The sequence below is a fragment of the Peromyscus leucopus genome, chromosome 2, assembly GCF_004664715.2.
Source record: "Peromyscus leucopus breed LL Stock chromosome 2, UCI_PerLeu_2.1, whole genome shotgun sequence".
NCBI classification, from domain to species: domain Eukaryota; kingdom Metazoa; phylum Chordata; class Mammalia; order Rodentia; family Cricetidae; genus Peromyscus; species Peromyscus leucopus.
This window is the reverse complement of record NC_051064.1, coordinates 110679630-110701595: the sequence shown is the minus strand read 5'-3', so window position 1 is coordinate 110701595 and position 21966 is coordinate 110679630. Positions and strand designations below refer to the sequence as shown.

The 21966-nt window shown below is 57.4% G+C and overlaps 1 protein-coding gene across 2 annotated transcripts in view; it reads right to left on the bottom strand.

Annotated features, from left to right (window-relative positions):
* Window positions 1-519: 519 nt before the first annotated feature.
* Window positions 520-21966, bottom strand: part of Glis1 (GLIS family zinc finger 1) — a 195357-nt gene continuing 173910 nt past the window's right edge. Inside the window, exons 4-10 of one of the 2 annotated variants that reach the window (XM_028888345.2) lie at window positions 20921-21082; window positions 16369-16479; window positions 12912-13044; window positions 8098-8254; window positions 3773-3948; window positions 3286-3453; window positions 520-987 (exon numbers count right to left, since the gene is read on the bottom strand). In XM_028888345.2, coding sequence (XP_028744178.1) covers window positions 830-987; window positions 3286-3453; window positions 3773-3948; window positions 8098-8254; window positions 12912-13044; window positions 16369-16479; window positions 20921-21082 — 1065 coding nt within the window. In that variant the 3' untranslated portion in view covers window positions 520-829. The remainder of the gene's footprint in view (window positions 988-3285; window positions 3454-3772; window positions 3949-8097; window positions 8255-12911; window positions 13045-16368; window positions 16480-20920; window positions 21083-21966) is intronic. The other variant, XM_037202785.1, reaches the window with a different exon arrangement.

Genomic DNA, 21966 nt, shown 5'->3' with positions numbered 1-21966 from the left:
GGACTGGCCTCCTCTATAGGCTGGGGCCGTGTGTGTGTGTGTGTGTGTGTGTGTGTGTTCCCCTGAGCACAGTGCTCTCTACACCCCAGCTGGTCTGTGGGGAACCTCCTCTTGCCTCTCACTTCCTGAGGCTGGTGGGTCTCTGTCCCTAAAGGCTTCCCTGGCCCCATGGTGCTCTTGACTTGCATACAGTCCGGACAGTGGGGCTTCTCTACCAGCTGAGGGCTCAGAGACTGTACAGCAGGCTGGCTCCATGATCAGGGTGTGTGTGGGGGTGGGTGGGTGGGGCTGTTTCTGAGCACCTCTCAGGCCCCATCTGCTCCCCTGTTCTGGGGCTATCTCCACCTGGCTCTACTGGCCAGGGATTGGCCTGGGGTCTTTAAGGACCAATATGTAGGATGAGGGAAGAGGGTCCCATAGCTGTGGCCCAGGGGCTCCTGGGCATCTTCATGCCCTTCCCTTACATCTTCTGGGTCTCAGGCTTTAGGCTGAATCCCAAAGTAGAACCGGGCCTTCATATCTAGTTTCCAGTTTTTAATGTTTTTCTTGTAAAACCAAAAATATAAAACTCATAGGGAGGTGGAAAAGCGGTCCTGTACATCGTATATACACGAGGTCTGTGATCTGAGAACCTTGGGGAGAGAGGAGACAGTCGAGGGACTGCCACAGGGCCACAGTTTCTGGCAGGCAGCTCTGAGAGCAGGCCGTCCTCCAGGCAGGGAAGTGCCCCCGGGATGTGGCCTGGCTGCCCCTTCGGGAAGCACCAGGGCTGAGGGCAAGCAGGTGAAGTAGTGTCAGGAGCTGGGCAGGCCGGTACAGCAGGACTCCTTCAGGTGTCTGCGTAGATGGAGGGGATGTGACTCAGGCAGTGGTCGAAGGCCCCATTGGGGAAGAAGCCGCAGTCCTCGGGACCACTGGACACCAAGTCTTCAGCTGGCTGTGGCTGCAGTACCGTGGGGCACGGGGTCTCTGCCAGGGCCTCGTAGCCTGTGGGCAGAGAGCAGAGGGTCAGGGTGGGAAGGTGGCAGAGGCTGGGCATGTGGCCCATCGGGGGTTGCTGGTGACCCGGGTGGAGACGAGTCATAGGGTCTTGCTCTCCAAAGAGCCCAGGGCACCTGGGAAGACAGGCAGACGGCTTGGCACAGCCCCTCTCCAGTGCTTGACTGTGGTGTGGAGGGAGGGAGGGAGGGGGGAGGAAGGGGAGAGGGAGGGAGGGAGGGGGAAGGGGAGGAAGGGAAGGAGGGAGGGGGAAGGAGGGAGGGAGGGGAAAGGGGGAGGAAGGGAAGGAGGGAGGGGGGAAGGAGGGAGGGAGGGGAAAGGGGGAGGAAGGGAAGGAGGGAGGGGGGAAGGAGGGAGGGAGGGGGAAGGGGAGGAAGGGAAGGAGGGAGGGGGGAAGGAGGGAGGGAGGGGGAGGGGGAAGGAGGGAGGGAGGGAAGGAGGGAGGGAAGGAGGGGTGGGGGTGGCAGCATCATAGCTCCCACCTTCAGAGGTTGGCCCCTCTCAGCAGAAGGAACTCAGCTCCTTATTTGTCCAGCTCCACCCCAAACCCAGACTCAAGATGCCACAGAGGGGAGCCAGCACCACTGGAACTCAGCAGGTGATCATTAGGCCCACTTCCTTCACAGCTGTTCTGTGACGTGGGAGTCACTATCTTCAGGGTAAGGGATGGGCTCAGAGAGGGCAGGTGTCATCTGAGGTCACACTGCTCGTAGGTGGGGTCCATCCGGCCCTAGGGACACCTGGCTCCTCTGGTGGACATGCTGTTTCCAGAGTAAGATCACTGATCGGGGGGGCCCTTGACTTGAGGCAGAGGCCTGTAAGGATCATCCTATCTAACTTCCTGTCCCTGATTCCGTCATGGTTTAGGTGGCTTGGGCAAGGGGGTCTCAGGCTCCTACATCTGTGCAGTGGGGATGGGGTGAGCTGAAGCCTTTGGGTCCACATGTCTGTTCAGCCTGGGACTACTGTCATCGGGATGGGAGGTGGCTGGCAGCGAGGCAGCTGAATACAGCTGGAATGGGTGCTGGGGACAGGCCCCAAGAAGCCTCCTGTCCTGGGGTCCCGCTGCTTAAATCAGTAAATGCCCCCTGGGTTGGGGCCAGGAGCACAGGACGGTGAAAGCCAGGAGTGTGGACACAGAGTGGGTATCCGACCACACAGGTGGCCTGCACACAGGTGGCCTGCACACAGGTGGCCTGCACACAGGTGGCCTGCACACAGGTGGCCTGCACACAGGTGGCCTGCACAAGGCCTGTCGTGTAGTCTCTGTGGCCCGTATCTACCTACAGATGAAGAGTTGCTGCACTCAAACACAGGACTATGCACGTACAAACACAGCAATCTGCAGCAGCCCCGCATGCTCACGCACACAGGTGCATGCCTGTCTACGGAGCCAGCTGTGAGTCTCAGGGTAGGTAACGTGAGAGAGGCGGGTATGTGAACATCAGCACAACCCAGTGAATGCATGCATGCACCATGGGTGCTCCTCGAGGTGCCCAGAACCACCTGGGCCGGCCCGCCTGCACACAGATGTGCTCCACAACGTGAGAAGGAAGAATACAAACACAGAACAGGTGTGAGAACATGCACACATGGCCGAACCCCCAGTGCTGATGGAGGCCTCTCTGCCTGGCCCCGGGTCCAGTGTCCATGTCCCTCAGCCCACACTGTGCTGCTTAAGAGCCCTCTGTGGGGCCTTGTGGCCTCCACTACATCTGGCCCCTGAGGCTGATTTGGATGGGAGGGGCATGGCTTAGGAAATTCAGAAGGAGGGTCTACCCACCCGTATGCTGCCCTGAGCTCTGCTCTGCCTGCTGGACAGAGCCTGATTCCAGCTCTGGACAACATGCAGCCCTCCCTCTCCACTGCACTCCTCTGCCCAGCCAGGGCTAGGGCAACAGACCCCAGCCCTCCACTCTCAAATCCCTGGCCCTGCAGAGGAACAGGCCCGCCCCAGGCGCTGCCCCTTCCTGTGAAGCAGGGATCGGTAGCTGTTCCAGTCCCAGACCTCAGCAGGTGCCTGATAGATACTCAGTGTGAAACACCATTTGGACCACGGGTTCCAGTCTAATTTGAAGAGCTCAGGGACTCCCGGCATCTAGACCCAGCTGGGCAGAGCTATGGCAGACACACAGTCACTCTGCTGGCTCTACATGGGAAGCCTTACCACACAGGGCTGGTAAATACGAGACAGTTAAACATGTTAAAAACGAGACAGTCAACCGGCCCCAGCAGGGCTAGCCTTGGTATTGAGTGCTCAGGAAAGGAAGGCTCTGGGCAGCTTACCTGGGGCAGGCAGAGGTGCGCTGAGGCTGGAATAGGTGTTGGGTCGGAGAGGGTTGAAACCATGGGCATCACCCACCAGGCCGTCCCTGGAGGCTGCTGGCTCAGTGGTCCGGTAGCAGTCACCGTAGGGGAAGCAGTTCTGGATGGAATGGAAACTGCCTTGGTAGCCTGCAAGAGGAGGCAGGGGCTGTGGTGATGGAGGGAAGTCATCGGGGGGATCAGCCCCCTTGGTGCCTGGTCCAGGCACACAGGGAAAGGAAGAGGGATAGAAAGGTGGTCCTATGTGGCAGTCTGCAGCTGATGGGATGGTGGGCCCTCCACTTCCTGGATCCACCACACCCACCCAGTCTTCCTCCAAGCAGTAGGCCCCTCCGACCTGTCACTGAGGCAAGAAGCCCAATGTGGCCCTCGCTGTTCAGAGTATCCACCTGCCTCCCCCAGGCCCCATGCCCGTCCTCTTGGTCACAAATGGTTGAGTGCAGCTTACCTTGGGGGCTGGGTAGAGGTGGTGGTGGGCTTTGGAAGGGTGGGTAGGCTGGCTTGCTGGGGAGTGTGGAGAATGGCTGTCCCCCTGGAGACTGACTCTGGGAGGATGGTGGCAGCGGTGGGGGACCAAGCCCCTTCAGTGGGCTGACCATGGGTGAGAGGAGGCCAGGCCCCAGGCTGCAGAGGATAGAATGCCATGATTTCATTCGGGTGAGGCACAACCCGGGGCCTCACCACCTACTCTAATTTACAATGCCACGAACATGTCCACAAGCCTCCTGCTTGGTCATGTTCTAACGGGAATTATATTTTAGTTGAGAACTCAGTTTTCAGGGCTGCCAATAAACAAGGGACAGGGATGCTCATGACCCTGGAAGTCCACAGATCAGAGTACAAACTCCTAGCAGTTTCCACCAGACACAGACCTTAGAATGTCGGGAGCCTTGGTTTCCCTGCAGGCTGCTATGTTTACCTCCTGCCATGCCGCAGCTGTCACGGTCATGGGTTGCCAGTGACCAGCTCTCCAACTGTGTGTGACTCTGACCTCCTGGATGTGGGGGGGAACAGACCATCTGATTCATGAGAGGTCCCCTTTGTGGATCAGGAAACCAAAATTCAGAGAGGCTGCTGCACAGTGCTCTGACCACACGGTCACACAGCACTGGCCTCACAGGTTTTGGTGAGGGTAAAATCAAAACCACGTAAACAAACGGCCCAGCACAATGTGCATATATGTCCTCATTAATAAATGCCATGACCAAAGGGAGGTGAAAGCTGACATTATTCTGTGGTGCAGCGTATCTGAGAGAGCCTCTCCTATCTCCCTCCCTGGCCATCTGTCTTCTACCTGCATAGCTTCTGTGATGAGAGCCTCACTGCTGTGGGATGGTCTGTATGTCAAATGTGTAGCTCTGATTGGTCAATAAATAAAACACTGATTGGCCAGTGGCCAGGCAGGAAGTATAGGCGGGACTAACAGGGAGGAGAATTGAGAGAACAGGAAGGCAGAGGGAGACACTGCCAGCCGCTGCCATGACAAGCAGCGTGTGAAGATGCCAGTAAGCCACGAACCACATGGCAAGGTATAGATTTATAGAAATGGACTAATTTAAGATATAAGAACTAGATAGCTAGAAGCCTGAGCCATTAGGCCAAACAGTTTAAATAATATAAGCGTCTGTGTGTTTATTTTATAAGTGGGCTGTTGGACTGCTGGGGATTGGTGGGACCCAGAGAGAGAACTCTCCAACTACACCTCACCACCTCCATTCATACACAGCTAGAGGGATCCAGGCCCAAGCCTGTACTCTTTGGAAGCTCTTGTGAGCTGAGACCACAGAGCTTGAGAGAGATGCAGGGACCTTGAGCAAGTTGTGCTGAGTGTCACCCAGGTTTACTGCGGTCCCTCCAGGCCAGGTTTCCATGCTAACCTTTGAGTTCTGCTCACAGGGACTCTGAACCTATCAATGCACAGGCTTGCAGCCTCACAGTGCACATATGCACTGTGGAGGGAGCAAGAGCAGTAGCAAAGTCTCCAAGGCTTTGGTTGACTTGTGGATTTGCTGGGCCATCTATATCAGTGGTTCTCAACCTGCAGGTCTCAACCCCTTTGGGTGTCTCATATCAGATATCCTGCATACCAGATATTTACACTACAATTCATAAGAGTAGCAAAAATACAGTTATGAAGTAGCAACAAAATAATTTTATCATGGGGGGGGGGTCACCACAACATGAGGAACTGTATCAAAAGGTCACAGCATTAGGAAGGTTGAGAACCACTGCCCTATTTCAAAGCAGACAGCAAACCCAGGACCTTGGCTCTAGGTGACCCTGTCAACGGAGGCACATTCTCCTCCTCCTCCTAGAGGTGAGATTTACAGGGCAGATCAGTGCCTACTCTGAAGGAACTAGGACTCTGGCAGGGACAGGAGATCCAGGGACACACTGGGGGTACCTTCTGCTCCCACAGCCTTGTCGAAACATTCCCATCTCCACACACTTGAGATGTCACTGTCTGAAGTTCGAGAGCAAAGTGCTCACGGACTCTCTGGACTCAACCTCTCCAACTGTTAATGTTTTCAGACCATGGGGGACAGGGTCTCCCTCTGTCAGTGCCAACTGTGAAGGCCAGGCCACAAATTGGATGACCACACCGTCCATTCTCCTGGCAGGAGCCAGGCTAAGACACATCCAGATGTGAAGATCTCTTTTCTTCAGAACTGTATAGCAGGTCCTGTCCTGTCCCCTTCTCCCTGGACATCCAAAACCCAGCTGTGCCTTGCGGGGAGGGCCAGCTGTGGGTCTTCTGCATCACCAGAGCCCAGGAAAAGGGCCTGGCGTGTGGCAAACAATGACCAATATCCACAAACAGGTTCTTTTGGGGACAGGACCTCACTGTTTAGTCCAGGCTACCCTTAAGCTCACCCTCCTCCTGCCTCAGTGTCTGAGTGCTGATATTTCAGGTGTATGCTAACATGCCCTGCCACCAGCAGATTTCTAAACCACGCAGCCCCAAACCCTACGGATGAAGTGCAAGGCAGAAGCCAGCACAGATCTGGGGGAACATGTGTGGATCCAAGGTTTATTTTCTCTGTCCAGCCCCACCATAAATTCGCCATTGCCACCTTCACAGTCGGTGAAATTCAACAGAATGTAACTGCACACAGCTGACACACGGCTGACCTGCGTCACTCCGATAGCAAGAAGGTCACCTGGAGGAGCCCTCTCTGGCAGCAAGTGACTCCCACAGGACACTCTTGAGCCTCGGCTGAAGCCTATATAAGTTACCTTGGACCTGGCTGGCAGCCCCAGGGCTCCGTGTCTCCCCGCACAGGGCTGGGAAAGAAACCCACCAAATTTGGTGTCTCCGCCGAGCCAGGGTAAATACATTTGGTCATGAAGTCAGGCCCTCTTAGCATATTTCTGAGTGAATCAGATAATTCTGTCAGGCTATTTAAACGTCCCAGCAAACCGCTGGGGAGCCTCAAGTGGCCAGTCCTTGTTGACTTTGGCAAGCAGGGGACGCTGAAGGCCTTCCCACCCATCTCTCCTCTGGGGCTGAAAAAGAAACCCATTCAGGCGAGCCTCAGGCCGTGTCAGCCATGGGGCCCTTCTCTCGGGCAGGCATCCGGAACCCGGGGCGGGCGCCTGGCAGCTGGGGATAATGCTCCACACTCGACCGGCCAGGGTTGGGCGGGTGGGCTGGGGTCCTGTCTTGTCATCACTGTCTCTCAGGGCAGGCATTTCTGATGGGCACTTACACCGGCGGCGGCGGCGGCAGACGGGTGATGAATGAATGAGGCCAAGCAACAGGCCTGTGTCCTGCAAGGGTCTCTGGTTTCATGTCTTATGGCTGGAGATGCTGAGGCTGGCCACTGGCTAAAGAGGTGGCCTGAGCTGGGGCAGAAAGGGCAGGGGCGACTGTGGAGGGGACACAAGGTACACAGGCACGGGGAGGTGGTCCTTACCACCTTCCTGGAGGAAGAGACAGAGGCTCAGGGAGGGCCCAAGACTTTGGGTTCCTCGCTCTTAATCAGGGTCAAGCCTGGGCCATGATTGCTGTTTGGGTTCTCTTCACACAAAGCCAGGGGTGGCTGGGCATTGGGCCGGGGACCTGCCCACAGGAATTGGGAAGGAACTGACGAATGAACAAGAGGACCCAGGTAGGAGCAGCAGGTCACAGATTCGGTAATCAAGCCGGACTGATCCTAGATGTACTGAGGCCAAGGCTGTGCAGCCTTGGGGAGGAAAAGAGCAAGGAAGGAGGAAAGTCCCGGGGCCAGGCCTTGGAGCAAGTCACTGTTGGTGATAAGCAAAATGGGTGGCGGGTGGGGGCTGGGACTCCCTCTGGTCATGTAGGAGGAGGGCAGCCTGTTCACCAGATCCAGCCAGTAGGGCAAGGAGCACACTGAACACAGTGACCCTGTGGAAGGCTCTGAGGGTTCCAATGGGACCCAGGCTAGCCCCTCTATGGGAAGTCTGATATCAAATGCCCAAAGAGCCAGGGAGATGGTGGAGGGGTACTCCTGAGGGGCCTGGCTGCAGCAGAATTTTCCCAGGGGCTTCTGAAAGGAGGATGTGGGTGGCTGAAATCCTAGGAACCAATACCATGTGCCTCTGGTGGTAGGGGTGGCCCTGGGAGTCATCAATAACATGGTACACAGAAGGTGGAAGAGAGCCCAGGACCCAGCCAGTGACGCATAAACGTAGGCTGCTGTCATGAGTAACAGCAGACTGTGTGCAGCTCACCGCCACACTCTGCCTCGCCCACCTCCTACGCAAGTGCTCGGCTGTGACCCCTGAGGGCTGGCTTGCCATACATACCCATCCCTGGTGCTCTCGGCTGTGGGCAGAGGGGTCAGGTGGTGGTGGGAACCAGTGGTGACCTCCAGCGGGTGGTGCCTGGAAGGGGCGTCATGGGAGGGGGACAGGATGCCTGAAGCAAGCCCATTTTGCGGGGGGACGGAGCCAGGATACACACCTGCAGGGAAGCAAACAGACGTCACCGGGCTTTGGCCACTCGCTAGGGTATGGACAGCTCAGGAGCCGCGACTGTCTGCTTATGGAGAGAAGATGACAAGAAGGACAAGGTCTCAGGAGAGGTGACGGCACCACACCACGCTGGTTCAGATCGGGGCTAGCGGAGCGGAGGCACTGTGATGGAGACGGAGGGGGACTGTCAGAGGCATGGGGCTGGGAACTTGTTGGGAGTGGGTTGCTTCAAATCTCCACCGGGCTATTCTGGAAAAGCCCACATGGCTCTGTACCCCAGAAGCAGACGGGAACCCTGGACTGGAGAGAGGAGAATGAAGCTCGGGGCTTGGGAGACCCTCCCACAAGCAGCGCTGCTGAAGGACAGTGAGGCTCCCTTTGCATACATCAACTACACCTCCTCAGACAGAGGCCGGAAGGGCCAGGGTATCCAGTGACCAGCCGCAGAGGAATGACTGGGTAGCTGGCCTGGACGGGCTGGCTGCGGGGGCTCCTAGGAAGGCCTACTATGGGTAGCTGTCCAGGCTGTACCCTACGCTAGGGTCCCACCCAAGGGTCAGAGTCATCTTTATCACTTCTATTCCTCGTCGTCGACACAGGTGGGCTAACAGACCAAGAGGAACACCAGGTCAGAGGCACAGGTTGGTCCACAGCCCATCTGAGGGGTTGGGGGCCATGGAGGGCGGCACTGGAAGAAGCCTGTCAGGAGAGGATGCCCCCTCCTCTGGCACAGGGCTTAAGATGGGCACAACAAGGCCTGCAGTGTGCTTACGGTGCTGCAGGTGGCATCTAGGTCCCATGCATGCCAGGCAAGACCTCTACCACTGAGTTACATCATCAGCTCAAGGGTAGAACATTTCAGATGCTCCCTACGTTGCCTGGAAAAAAAAAAGGGGGGGGGACCAAGTTTGCCCTCTTGTTAACGTAGCATGCTTATCTGAATGGAAACGTCACTTTTCTTGAAATCAGTGATGATGAAATCAGTCATCAAGGTGACATCCTGTGAGGACTCTCCCTCAGGGCTATGCAATACCAGGGCAGTGTCCGCCAGCTGGCCAGTCCCTCCCCTGGCAGCAGCTCTTACTTCTGGAATATTGTTCTAGTTATGGGGAGGGGCAGTAGCTCAGACCCAAAGCTTTTTTTTTTTTTTTTTTTTTTTTTTGGTTTTTCGAGACAGGGTTTCTCTGCGTAGCTTTGTGCCTTTCCTGGAGCTCACTTGGTAGCCCAGGCTGGCCTCGAACTCACAGAGATCCGCCTGGCTCTGCCTCCCGAGTGCTGGGATTAAAGGCGTGCACCACCACCGCCCGGCTCAGACCGAAAGCTTTTTATGAGCTCTGAAGGGCTAGCCTGGGAACACCCAGGATGGGCTCAGCTGCTTAGCAGTCTAAGGCTGGCTCATCCTAGACTGGACGGACATTCTGATCAGAACCTATAGAGGCTATTTCAAGGAACTGAATGGGGCTGGGCTACAGGCCCGAGGCAGAGCCAGGGAGCTGTGGTACTGTGGCCCCAAGTGTCTTTAAGCTGCCACTGCTGGGTAGTAGCACTCGGCTTTAAAGACCAGATGACGTGCAACCCTTGATGACGACTGTGGACAGATGATACCAGGAGAAGTCCCATTATCAAGTCATCATGGTCGGTAACTATGGTATTTATGTGCCAAGTTTGCTCCACATACCCAGTCTGACAATTTAGAAACACACTCCCTGAACATTGTGGACCAAATGGAGCAGGTGCCTACTTGAGGCAGAGGCTCCAGCTGAGCTGGGGTCTGCAGTGTCCAGTGAGGATCCTGGCTCTAATACAAGCACTGTAGTGAGCTGCTCATGACACCAGGCTCTGGGAATGTACCCAGCACCCTGAGGCTCTCCTCCCCAGCGCTGCCCCCGTCTGGGGAACCCCTACTGCCAGGGCCAGCAGTGCTGTCCGTTCCCTGCCGCCCGTCCTGGCCACACGTCCTCCTGCCTGGGCCAGGCAGCACCTGGAGGGGCGGCTGCGGAAGCGGCGGCTGCGGAAGCGGCTTGGCTTGGCGTTGCTCAGCCCGCTCCACTCTGCACTCTCCCCAGAACCTCCTCGCTTGCCATCTTGAATCAATTTGGGGGCCTGGCAGCTGGAAGGCTGGAATGCTGATAGCCTCTGCCACTCTGACACCGTCCCTCTCACGTCCCCACTACCTGTCACGGCACCCGGTAGGGCTGAAGACAGTGGCAAGCTCAGTCACTGCTCGCTCACTGTCTGAGATTCTTCTGACCCTCCCAGAATCTGTCCTCTGCCTCTGCTGCCGTCTTGGCCCATCCCCGTCCGTATGGCCCCAGAAAGAGACGTGGCAGTGATGGATCGTGTACATGGACAGTGAGCGGCATGGAAAAAATCACGAGACCCTGAAGGGCCATGGAAGTGGGGACTGGGCCTACAGCCTCCCCAAACCACACCACTTTGGGCTGTAAAGCAGCACCATCAATCATCAGGCATGAACACTTAGCCTCTGGCCTCAGCATCTGTTCCCCACTGTGCCTCAGGCGTCTGTACGGCCCAGGCCCAGGAGTGCCTGGCAGGCCATCCTTCCCGCTTCTTGCTGGACTGAAGGACTGAGTCCAGCCCGGCCAGCACACAGTAGGGATGACGAATTATGGAGGGTGCCCTCAAGCGAGAGCTTGTAGGAGACATTCCATGAAGAGCCTGGCCTCCCGGACACAGCCTGGGTTCAGGCAGGCACCTCCCAAGTGGAGTGAGCAGTGGGAAGCTGGCAGTTCCCCACTGAAGAGCTGCTGGGATGTGTTTTCAGCTCTGTCCTCACAGCGGGTGGGCACGGGAGGGACCCCGCGGAAGACTTCACCTTCTCAGACTGGGCAGCAGGCCAGGCAGGCATGCTCTTAGCAAGAGGCCCTTCTTTGACTATCCCTGGTGGATGTGTTTCTCACCAATGTGGCTCGCAGTTGGGAGCTAGAGGAGACAGTATCTGCTGAGAGAGACAATGATTGCCGTCCCTGGCCCTCAGCGAGGACAAAGAGGCCCTTAGGTTGACCTGCTGCTGATTATCTGGATGGGTTAGTCCTTGTCTGGTCAGTCTCTTAGATGGACACGCGGGGCCCAGGCAGCTGTGGCCTATCAGCAGGAGCCTCTCTCTGGAGTCCTGAGCTTGGGGTCCCAGGAATAGGATCAGCCCCTTCCTGTCATAGTGTAGCAATTTTGGGGCACCTAGCTGGAGTGTGTGTGTGTGTGTGTGTGTGTGTGTGTGTGTGTGTAGCCCTCCTCCTTGCATGTACCCCTTCTTGTATATACCTTGGGGGCATCCTGTGCAGGTGGGTGAAAACCTGCTCTCCCAAGGCTGTCTGGTAAGGGCCTAACACGTTTAAAGTCCGATGCTACTGCTTCCATGTTGGGGGGAAGAATAAAATTAAGACAATAAAGACAATAAAGACATGGTGGCACACGCCTTTAGTCTCAGCACGCGGGAGGCAGAGCCAAGCGGATCTCTGTGAGTTCAAGGCCAGCCTGGTCTACAGAGCGAGTTCCAGGACAGGCTCCAAAGCTACACAGAGAAACTCTGTCTCGAACCCCCCCCCCCAAAAAAAAATGCTTTAAATGGTTGAAGTAATTCAAGAAATCCCAGGGGGCAGCCGAGCTCTCTGCTCTGAGGCTGTGGTTTCCTCAGGGAGCAGGGGTAACAGGCACAGCACAAGAACCATCAGCTCTATCTAAAGGCCAGGCTGCCCGCAGCTGGGCAGTGTTCCCAAACCATGGAGCCAGGACTCCTGCCATGGCCTGAGCGTGCCCTGCAGCCGGCTGCCGCTGCTCTTGCTGGCGCGGTGGCTCCGAGTGCTGCTGTCCCACGGGCCTGCGGGGTCCGGCCCAGAAGGCCCTGCACAGAACTCAGCGCTGAGCAGGCCGTAGTTTTGTCCGAGCTGCCCACCCTCTCAAAGCCTTGGTTTTTCCTCTGCTGAAGGAGCCACGCTGGGCACTGAACAGGACCTGGGTCTGGTCCGGTGTGTCTTGGAGTGCCTCACTGTGGATGAGAACCTGGCTTACACTCAGGGAGACAGACACTCTTCACAGTATTTCAGACAAGGCCAGCTGCCCCCCAGCCTGATTCTGCAGGTGCCCCAGACGGGTGCTGTGGACTCTGGGATGAGGCCAACTCAGGCCTTCCCCAGAGGAGTTCCCAGCCACAGGCTCGGGGGGAGACAGGAGGAAACTGACAGTCCTGAGGAGACTTCCTAGACGAGGGGACAAGGAGCCCGGTTCTGAGAGCAGGGTAAGAGCAGCCTAGGTGAAGGAAGGGGAAGGGGAAGGGGAAGGGGGTTACTCAAGTGTGGAAGGGGGCTCAGCATACACTCTAGCAGCCGCATCCAGGAGGCCTCAGGCCAGATGAAGGGGGCGTGGGCGCCATCTTAGGGCAACAGGGACTTATTCAGGAGTGTTCACAAGCATCTACTTACTTAGAAGAGGAGACATCTTGAAAGTGGCGGGGGTCGGGGGGTTGGGGGGTGCAGGACAGAAGCAGTGAAGTCCCGGGGAGCAAGGCACTCGGCAGCAAGTCTGACCCAGTGCCCTTGGGCTGACAGTGTGCCGGTGTCCTCCCAAGGGATGCTTGGCAGAGAAGGGCCCCACTGGCTGGGCCCCCACCCTGCCTCATGCACACATACCTGCTGGGAGCAGCTCCTGGCTCAGGGATTGGCTGCCCTTCCCCCTGCTGGCAGGCAGGGGTGTGGACGCGTGGAGTTGCTGCAGCACCAGACACTCTGACAGGACAGCCTCCGGATCGGCACCTGTGTGCAGCTGGAGGGCAAGCAGCGGGGAGGTGTGAGTGTCCGGCCACCTGCCCACGGGCACCCTGGCTTCGGGGGACGAGGCAGAAAAGGCAGCAGCCCTAGGCAGGACCTTCTCTGCTGTCCTGGTCTCCTCACCGGGAAGGCGGGCTAGTGGACGCTGCAAGGACTTCTGGGAAGAGATCCGAGGGCAGGATCTGACATGCAAGGACGATGTTCCTAGGAGGGGGTATGCCAGAAAGGCTGGGCATACCTTCAGCCCACTGAGCCAGGAAAGGAGGGAGTGGAACCTTTCAGGCTGGAGTCAGGGGCCTGCGTGTCTTGGGAGGGATTTCTTCATGGTCCCTGGGGGATCAGCTTTAGAGGTGTGGCCTCAGCATAAACCGGGAGGGACGGTCAAGGGCAACTACTGGGCTTTTGCAGCTCCCCCAGGTCAAGGGCAACCTGTGGCGGCTGGGGTGATGTCACTCAGCAAGTGTTCCTTCTCCCCTCTCTCCATTCATCCTCCCTGTCACTATGAAGGACACCGGGGAGAACCCAGGGTCGGGCCGCAGTCCCGTACCACCTCTTACTTCCTGTGTGCCGGTGGGTAAATGACTTCTCTGGGCCTCCCCTAACCGTGTCTGTATTCTGGAACTATCGCTGCCTCCTCTACCACGGCAGGCCACGGCTAGTCGTGAGACCATGAGTGAAACGAGGATTTGTGAAGTACTGGGTGTCGGGCTGGCTAGGCTCCAGTTGCCTGACTCCCACAGGATCGCAGTGGTGGCCCAGGGAAAGGCTGTGTGGACCCGAGCTGTCTGGCTAGCAGCAAAGCCTGGCCGGGAGGAGCTGACCAACACCATTTGGGATACCTTGGAGCATCTTTACTTCTCCAGGTGGGGCAAAAACACACAGGGTGGGGGGCTCTGAAGACACCGGGTGACCGGGGGTGGGGTGGGGGGGGTAGGGTTGGGGGGCAGGCACCTGCGTGGGAGGCGACCCTTCTCCGGGGAAATCCCGAAGCAGTCAAGAGCCAAGGCTCTGTCCAGACACTCGCTTTACCAGGTCAGAACAGGTGCCGAGAAGGCCAGAGCCTTGCCCACGTTCTCGGGCAGCCGAGAGTCAGCCGCAAGGGTTCCACCTTCCCAGGAGGAGGGTCGACCGAGGGGAAGGCATGCCAGTCTCGCGCTGGGCTCTCAGCGCCCGGCCCGGCAGCTGTTTTCCATGTAAATGAAGTTTTTGGCAAAAGAGGGCCAAGGCATGTTCTTGCAGACCGCAATGTCGATTGGATTAGGAGCAGCAGGAGAGGAGAATTAAGGAAGAAAAGCATTTCTAATTCTCTCCAAAATGCGGCAGGGCTGCCAAGGACTTGTCATAATACAAGGGTCGCCTTACCCAGAAAGATCCATCATCCCCGATGGCCTTAATGGATGCTTAGTGTTGGGAAGTTTGCAGATCTGCAGCCCGGGTCCCTAGGGGCTCAGTGTGGGCCAAGCACGGGCCTGGGAAAACCAGGGCAGGATTCTGGTCCTTGGGCACCAGCCCGCCGGGGACAGCAGCCTCCTTGGCACCCAGCTCCAGCCTACGGAAGCCCAAGCCATCCCTTGCTTCCCTGAGGCGGTGTCAGGAGCTGGTACCCTAGCTGTCCCTCCTGGGCTGTGGGACTGGGCTACTTTGTTAATGTAGACTCAGTTCCTACATCTCTGAAATGGACACAAGCTGGGACCCGCTCACAGGATGACAGCTCCAGTATGTAAAGCGGCAGATAAAATGTCTACTTGAGGAGCCACTGGGTAAGTGGCTTGTCCCACTTCTCAGTGAGTTAAGGATGTGGTGTCTGCACCAGTAAGTAATATACCGACTCCACTCTCCTCTGCTCTGTCCTTCAAATGGTTCTCCAGTGCCTCTAGGATGAATCCCATACCATCTCAATCACAAGGTAAGCTTGCTCCTGGTACCCTGTCTCTATCTGCCCATTACATGGGATGGAAACTGTCTGCTCTCCCAGTCTGGATAGGGTTTTGCTGTTTTATTCCCTGCAGAGTCCAAGGTCACGGTGTGTGGACCACACACCACGCTTGAGTGAGTGAGTGGGCTCTTCCCTGTGCCCTTCTACCTTGCTAGTGCTCCTGCCTGTCCCTTCACTCCCACAGTCTCTGGTACTTGAGTACCCGCCCCCACTCCCACAGCCCTGGGGACTGAGAGCCCAGGCCAGGGTGCTCTGCCCGAAGTTGCTGTCCTTTTCTCTACTGCATGATCTGGAGCCCTCAGCACCTCCCTGCTGCTGCTGGCTTTTTCATGCAAACCTTCCTCCTCCTCGGGTTTTCAGTCCCAGGGAAGAGCACCACCATTGATGCTTGCCCTGGGGTCCTGATGCTCCTCGGCCCAGCCCAGATCTCCACCACTGTATCCTGGACCACTTCCACTATTTTCCTTGTTCTCACTGCTGAACTGACATTCACTATCGCATTCTTCACGTGGCCCCAGAAATCTCTCTCAAGACCATGTACTTCTTTTTCCCTCAAGACCACCTGATGGCACTGAACGTCCTCAGGACACAGTTCAAATCCTAGGCGGGGCTTCCAGCATGCGACTGCCCAGATATGTATAGATATGAGTGCACTGGCCCCACATGCACCGTGGGTCATTCCAGGCACACACTTCTTACCTGAACTCACTGGTTTACACTGTAAGAGAATGGCAGTGGCCACCCTTTTATGATTGTGAATCTGCACCAGGTATAGGCTCAGCCCTGGACATACATATTCTGTCACTCAGTCCTCACTAGCACCCATTCCTCAGCCGGCAACAGGAACAGGAAGCATAGGGGCCACCACGCTAGTAGGGGCAGGCCCTGCAGGTGGGACCAGAGCTCATACCCCTAAGCCATTGTCCTTTATGGTCCTTGGTGCTTCTTCCTAGGGCCTTTCTGTTCCCATATAGATGGGCCAAGGCCCTGTATCTGTGCCCGATATAACCTCCCCATATGATAATGTCATCCTATCATATGGTAGGAGCCTCCTCTTGGTGTGTTTACCTCATGCCACTGGAAATGGGTACCATGTCTTATCTTGCATCTTCAATGCCTAGCCCAGGGCTGGGGTATGAGTATCATGGTTAAGGGTGCCAGTCTTTTGGTGGGTGAATGTCTAGCCAACTGGGGTAATAAGGACAGGGCTGTGGGCTGGTACAGTGGGTGGGAGGCAGACACAGGCAGATGGGAGAGCAATAGCATTTACCAGTGTGTGGAGAGTGGTGTGCACACAGGCGTGAGGCACTTGGTCTGATGCTGGACAAGTGGCTGGGCTGAGAGGTGTCTGCAGAGACATGGCTGGGCTTTGTGGCCACCTACCTTCTTACGCACCTGCTGCTCTTTGGCTGAGTGGGCCTTCACGTGCTTGCGGAGAGAGCTGGGGTCCGTGTAGCGCTTGGAGCAGCCAGGGATCTGACAAGCATATGGCTTCTGTAACATCAGAGAGGCATGAGGGATAGGTAAGAGGCCACTGTTCAAGGCGAGGGTCCCCTACGTGACCTGCCGTGGGAAGGATGAGTGTGTAAGGCACCAGGCCTGGGAGAGGAGGGGTTCTGTGTCCCCATTCTGCCACCGTGTTGGGAGTGCAGGTGAGTTGCCTCCTGTCTGCCAGAGGGGACTGACTGAGCCCTGCAGGTCTTTCTGGCTCACACTGGCTGTGACAAAAGTGCCCTCGTAGCACAGCTGCACACAGGCAGTGTGGGGAGCAGAGGTACACAGGAGGTTGTCCCAGGCAGGAGAATGAGGAGAGGAGGAGGGGACACCCCAGGGCCAGCCTGGATGGTTCCTGCTAGGCAGGTCCACGTGGCACTATGGACCACAGCCACCAAGGTCCTCCTTCCAACAGTGGGGGAACCAGAGGGACTGACTTCAAAGAGCACAGGCTAGGGCCTGAAGGCTATGTTGTCTGCACGGGCCAAACCCTCTCCCTGTGGCCATCCCACTGCCCTGGAAGGCAAACAGGGGACACCCAAGTCAGCCCCTTACTTCTGCTCGGACTCCTCCTTCAGGCTGCCCCTGCCTCCCAGGACCTCATCTCTTCCCAGGCAGAGTCCCAGAGCTTCTGCCACAGCACAGCCATGCTCCTGCCTCCATACACCCTTCCACGGCCCTCGGACCCTCTGAGGATCAGACTCTAGGTCGTTTCCTGGCACTGACTGGGGTCTTCCTCCTGTCTTCATCCCCCACACCCCCCACAATGTTCCTCCCGTCCTACCCACCCCCCACGACCTCCTCTTTAGCCTGGCTCAGATCCCCTCTTCTGGATTGGCCTGAGTCCCACAGGCCACACTGCCCACCCTGTGCTGCTGGGTCTTCCCACTGTCCCTCTGCTCTACCAGCGAGGGACCCATCCAATCCCGGCCGTGTTCCAGAAGACCAGGGAAAGGCAACTCACGGCCCTACCTGCATCTCACAACTCAGGAGCTTTTATAAGACCAACCTGGGGTCCCCAGCTACTACTGAGGCATGAAGTTCACAAGGCTTCCTTTTTTAAATACACTGAGGGCGTCAGAGCCCCCGGGACTGCCTCCTGGAACCGCAGAGGATGGAAGTGTATGTGCGTGTGTAGGAAATGGCACCTCTTAGAGTAAACCCCAGGGACTGCCATGCCAAGTCAGACACATCAGGTGGAGCTGCCCACAAAGCCTCAAGGCAACTCTGTCCCTGCCAGGGGCGGGGAAGCTGGGAGAGGTGCCAACTGTCCAGGGGCCTCGTGGGGAAAACCAGAAAGAGATGACCATAACCATACCTTGGAGCTGCCACGGAGATTGCCAGGTTAAAGAATGGAGAACAAAAAGAGAGAGACAGTGGTAAGAAGTTGACTAGGCCAACAGGAAGACAGGGGCGGGAGAGGGAGGCAGGCCTTGACTGCCCACCACCTGCTTCAGCATGCGAGTCCCACACACATACACACAGCCCCTCACACGAGACCCGACCTCCACCCTGACACACACACACACAGCCCCTCACACGAGACCCAACCTCCACCCTGACACACACACACACACACACAGCCCCTCACACGAGACCTGACCTCCATCCTGACACCACACACACACACACACACACACACACACACACACACACACACACACACACACACAGAGTCTCTCTCAGGGGCCCTACCCTACCCCAGAACACTCTCCCATGAGCCTTGCCCTGCCCCTGAGCTGGCTGGCCCCAGGCCTTGTCCTCTGGGAATGCTGATACAAATCCACACGCTTTGGTCAGAAAGCAAACAAACAGCTCTGTGTGGCAGGCACACTCGCTTGGAAACAGGGCAGCAAGACCCATCTTCGTGTTTGTTTTTCCAGAGCTTGACGTGTAGAGAACATTCCTCAGGCCTAGCTCCCCTGAGCCCTCAGGAAACCCCGTGGCTGTCCCAAGCCACCAGCCAAACCCTAGGCCTGGAATCCCCATAGGAGCTCCATGACTGGGGCTGTGTTATTGCTGTCTACAAGGCTGCTCTTCCTTGTCTACACAGAGCTCTAGACATGGAAGACGGTTCTGTCTCCGAGGGCCCGGTAGGTACAGTGCTGCTAAGGACTGGCCGCCATGGTTCCCTGAGTCCCACACCCACCCGTCAGAACGGCTCCCCACTGCCAGCAGGTCTGTGCGCCTCTCTATTAGGGGACCTTCTTCTCTCAGTGCCTCCGAACAGGCCAATCGAATAGGCAAACAGGGGGCCAACCTCCTGATGGGGAAACTGAGGCCCACACTGGGAAGGGTGGCTGCTTAGAGTGTGGCAGGATCTGGCTGACACTAAGTCCCTGAGTGACAGGCGAGGAAAGAAAGGGCTGCCAGGTTCTCAGGCAGGCCTCCCGTCAGCTACCTCGGCTGTCCCCCACTATTCTTAAAGGGCAGAGCCCAAATCAGCGCCGGGGCCTGCTTTCTCCAGATTGTCCAGAGAACCTCCTTCCTGCCGTGGGCCCCATGCTCTCCGACGCCGGGGACAGCCGGGACTGTGGCTGGGTCTCCTATGAAAGCGAAGGTGCCATGTGTGAGCCTGACTTACCGCTGCCCTGAAGGCTGCAGGCTAGGACATGGTCTAGCAACAAGGCGCTGTCTAGACTATTCAGGCAGAGATCTGGGTGTGAGTGGGGGGCCCCAGACCCGCCAGAGACTTCTTAGATAGATGAAGGTCTGGGATAACCCCGTGGGCTTGTGTGGACCTGCCTGGGCCCAGCCCTCGGGGGCTCTGTGAGGGCAGGAGTGAGGCATGAACAGGAAGCTAGAGAGGCCATGGGGACGTGCCCTAGCCTGGAAGGGGGGGCGAGGGGCAGAGGCCCACTGGTGCGTGCCTTGTGGCCTCTGAGAGACAACCAGGGGTTCTGCAGTATTCGCTGCATCCCTCAGGGACAAGGGCAGAGCGCCCAGGGCTCCAAGGCTGAGAAGGCGACCAAGGGGAAGGGACTTGGAAGAACCACAGGTCACTTCAGGTCTCAGTCAGCCGCTGACAGTGTAGCCTGTAAGGGGAGGGGAGTTGGTTTTGAGTTGGGGACAAGGACCATCCTTGCCATTCTGTCCCCTCTACTGAGACTCAACCCTTCCAGCTTTTCTAGTAAAGAGCCCCGGGCTTGGAGTCAGACAAGGAGGCATCTGGCTGTGTCACTCATCTGCCACTGACAGACAGGACCTGACCTGGAGGCAGGTGTGTGATGCTTTAAGTTTGGAAGAGAGAAAGAAGGTACGGGCCAGGGCCTGGCCCGGCTCCAACGCTGGTGACTTGACGGTTCGCTTTTCTGAACCCGGTTTCCCAGCCGTGAGAGAAAGGGCCAGGACTGGAGGAGGGCTGTGTGGCTTCTTAGGTTCGACCTCTGCTGCGTTATGGCTTCCAGCTTGAACTAACAGCTCTGTTCCCCTCTCGGGCCTCTGTTTCCTCATCTGCGTATTGGACAGGGTGGGCTTATCCACTGGTGCCCCACCCCAGCTACCCACACATCTGCAGCAGAGCAGCAAACGGCTGGAGGTCTAGACATGGGATTTTTCTAGCAGACTCCAGCCTTGTGCTACACACAGGGTAGGGATCCTCCCAAGGTACAGGCCGCTTTCCCCAGCACCTGTGAGACTGAGGACTGAGTCTGTCACCTCTGCCAGAGCCCAGCCATGCGACAACCTAAGGCCACTTCCCTCTGGTGTCAAACGGGTCGGGGGCCTCGGTAGTAGGGTCAGTACAGGGACAACATTCTGAAAGTCTGTGTTAACAACTGCTGAGGTCCTTATGCGCACAGGGGAAGCGTAGGGCCATGGGGACAGAGCTGTGGGTCTCTGCTGTGGGGGCATGAGCCAGGACAGGGAAGTGGAAGGAGACACAACATGGGACGGTCAGGCTTCCGTGGTAGGACGCTGGATCTTACATGTCACCAGCTACAACTCCCTAAGGGACAAAGATAGCCCCAAAGAGCCTATGCATTGTCCCCGAGTGAGGAGGGTAAGAGCGGGGAGTGGCTGGCTCAGGATGTGGATATAGCTGGCCCGCCAAACAGAGGAGGTGGGGGTGGGTGAGAGCACCCACTTCCCCATAAAGACTCGGGTCTGGGCTGGTACTCATGGGCCAAGTAGCGCGATCTCAACTGGAGGCCCTTGTCTAGTCACCCATCCCACATCCTCACTGAGGACGTCCGGCCACACCCAAGTTATTTGTGCCTGTCACACCTGGAGGACGATGAGGGAAAAAGCTATCTTACTCAGTAGCCGGGAGCCTACTAATTATCCTACAATACTGAGAACACGCCCCCGTCCGCCCCCGGCCAGTGTTACCTGCCCTCTGTTATACAGCCTGGGCACAGGCAGAGGCGCTGCCGGGAGGGGAGGTCTGTGTGTGTGCATCCCCACCCCCGGGGGGGGGGCCTCCACATCCGGGCCTACCTACCGTGTCCAGGTGGGTGCGCTGGTGCTTGGCACGGTCACTCGAGTTGCTGAAGGCCTTCTGGCAGCCCGGGTGCTGGCACAGGTATGGCTTCTCGCCCGTGTGGCTCCGCAGATGAATCTTCAGGTTCTCCAGGCGGGAGAAGGCTTTACTGCAGCCTTCGAACTGCAGGAGAGGCCGATGAGGGGGGGCCCAGCCCTGAGGGCCCACCCATCTAGAAACAGCACCCCGAAACCCGCCTGTCCCAGCCCAAACTGCCGTCTGTCCCCCCCTAAGCTTCTGGGAACATTTGCCCCAGGGAAGTGTTCAGGGCTTAGAAAGCGGCCAGACTTAGAAATGGGCCGCCAGGGCAGGAGAAGATGACCTTTCTGCTTCTGACCTTGGGAGTAACAACTCACACACATACCAGCTGTGCACCCTGGGGTCAGCCACTCCGAGGCACATCCATCACGTCTGGGCATGGAACCCCAGAAGGAGGGAGTCCAGCCTGGACTGGAAGGGCTCCATCCCCGAGAGGCTTTTACCCTGCACCCTTGATGCTGTATCTGCCCCCTCTCCAAAGGTGAGGCTGTGGCTATCCATGAGGGACCATACAAGGGCATCGTCCTTGATAACTGTTGTGAGGCCAGTACACTGAAGTGTCGGAGTCACCATCTAGTCATTTAGCTGTCCTACGCTCACCATCTAGTAGGCTATGTGCTGGAAACTGGACATGAGTGGACACAGCGCGACTGTAAGGTTCCTGGCAGAGATGAGTCACATGGGGGAGGAAGGAACAGTGTGGGGCCTCTGCCCACCCAGATCATCCTGCATGGCCCCAAATGTCTGTCCCTGCAACCTCTGCCAAGCCTGGACCTCTCTTCTGTAGCCTCTCACATCAAGTCCTCCCTGCCTCCGCTGCCCTGGTCACCACACAGCTGCCCAGGAGCCTTGACATGCCAATATAATGCCATGGCCCTCTCCTTACAGACCTGACTGTTGTCTGCGGCTTCCCTGCCTGCCCACCTCCTCTAGCAGAAGGCAGTTTTCAACCTTTGTTCATGCAGGCC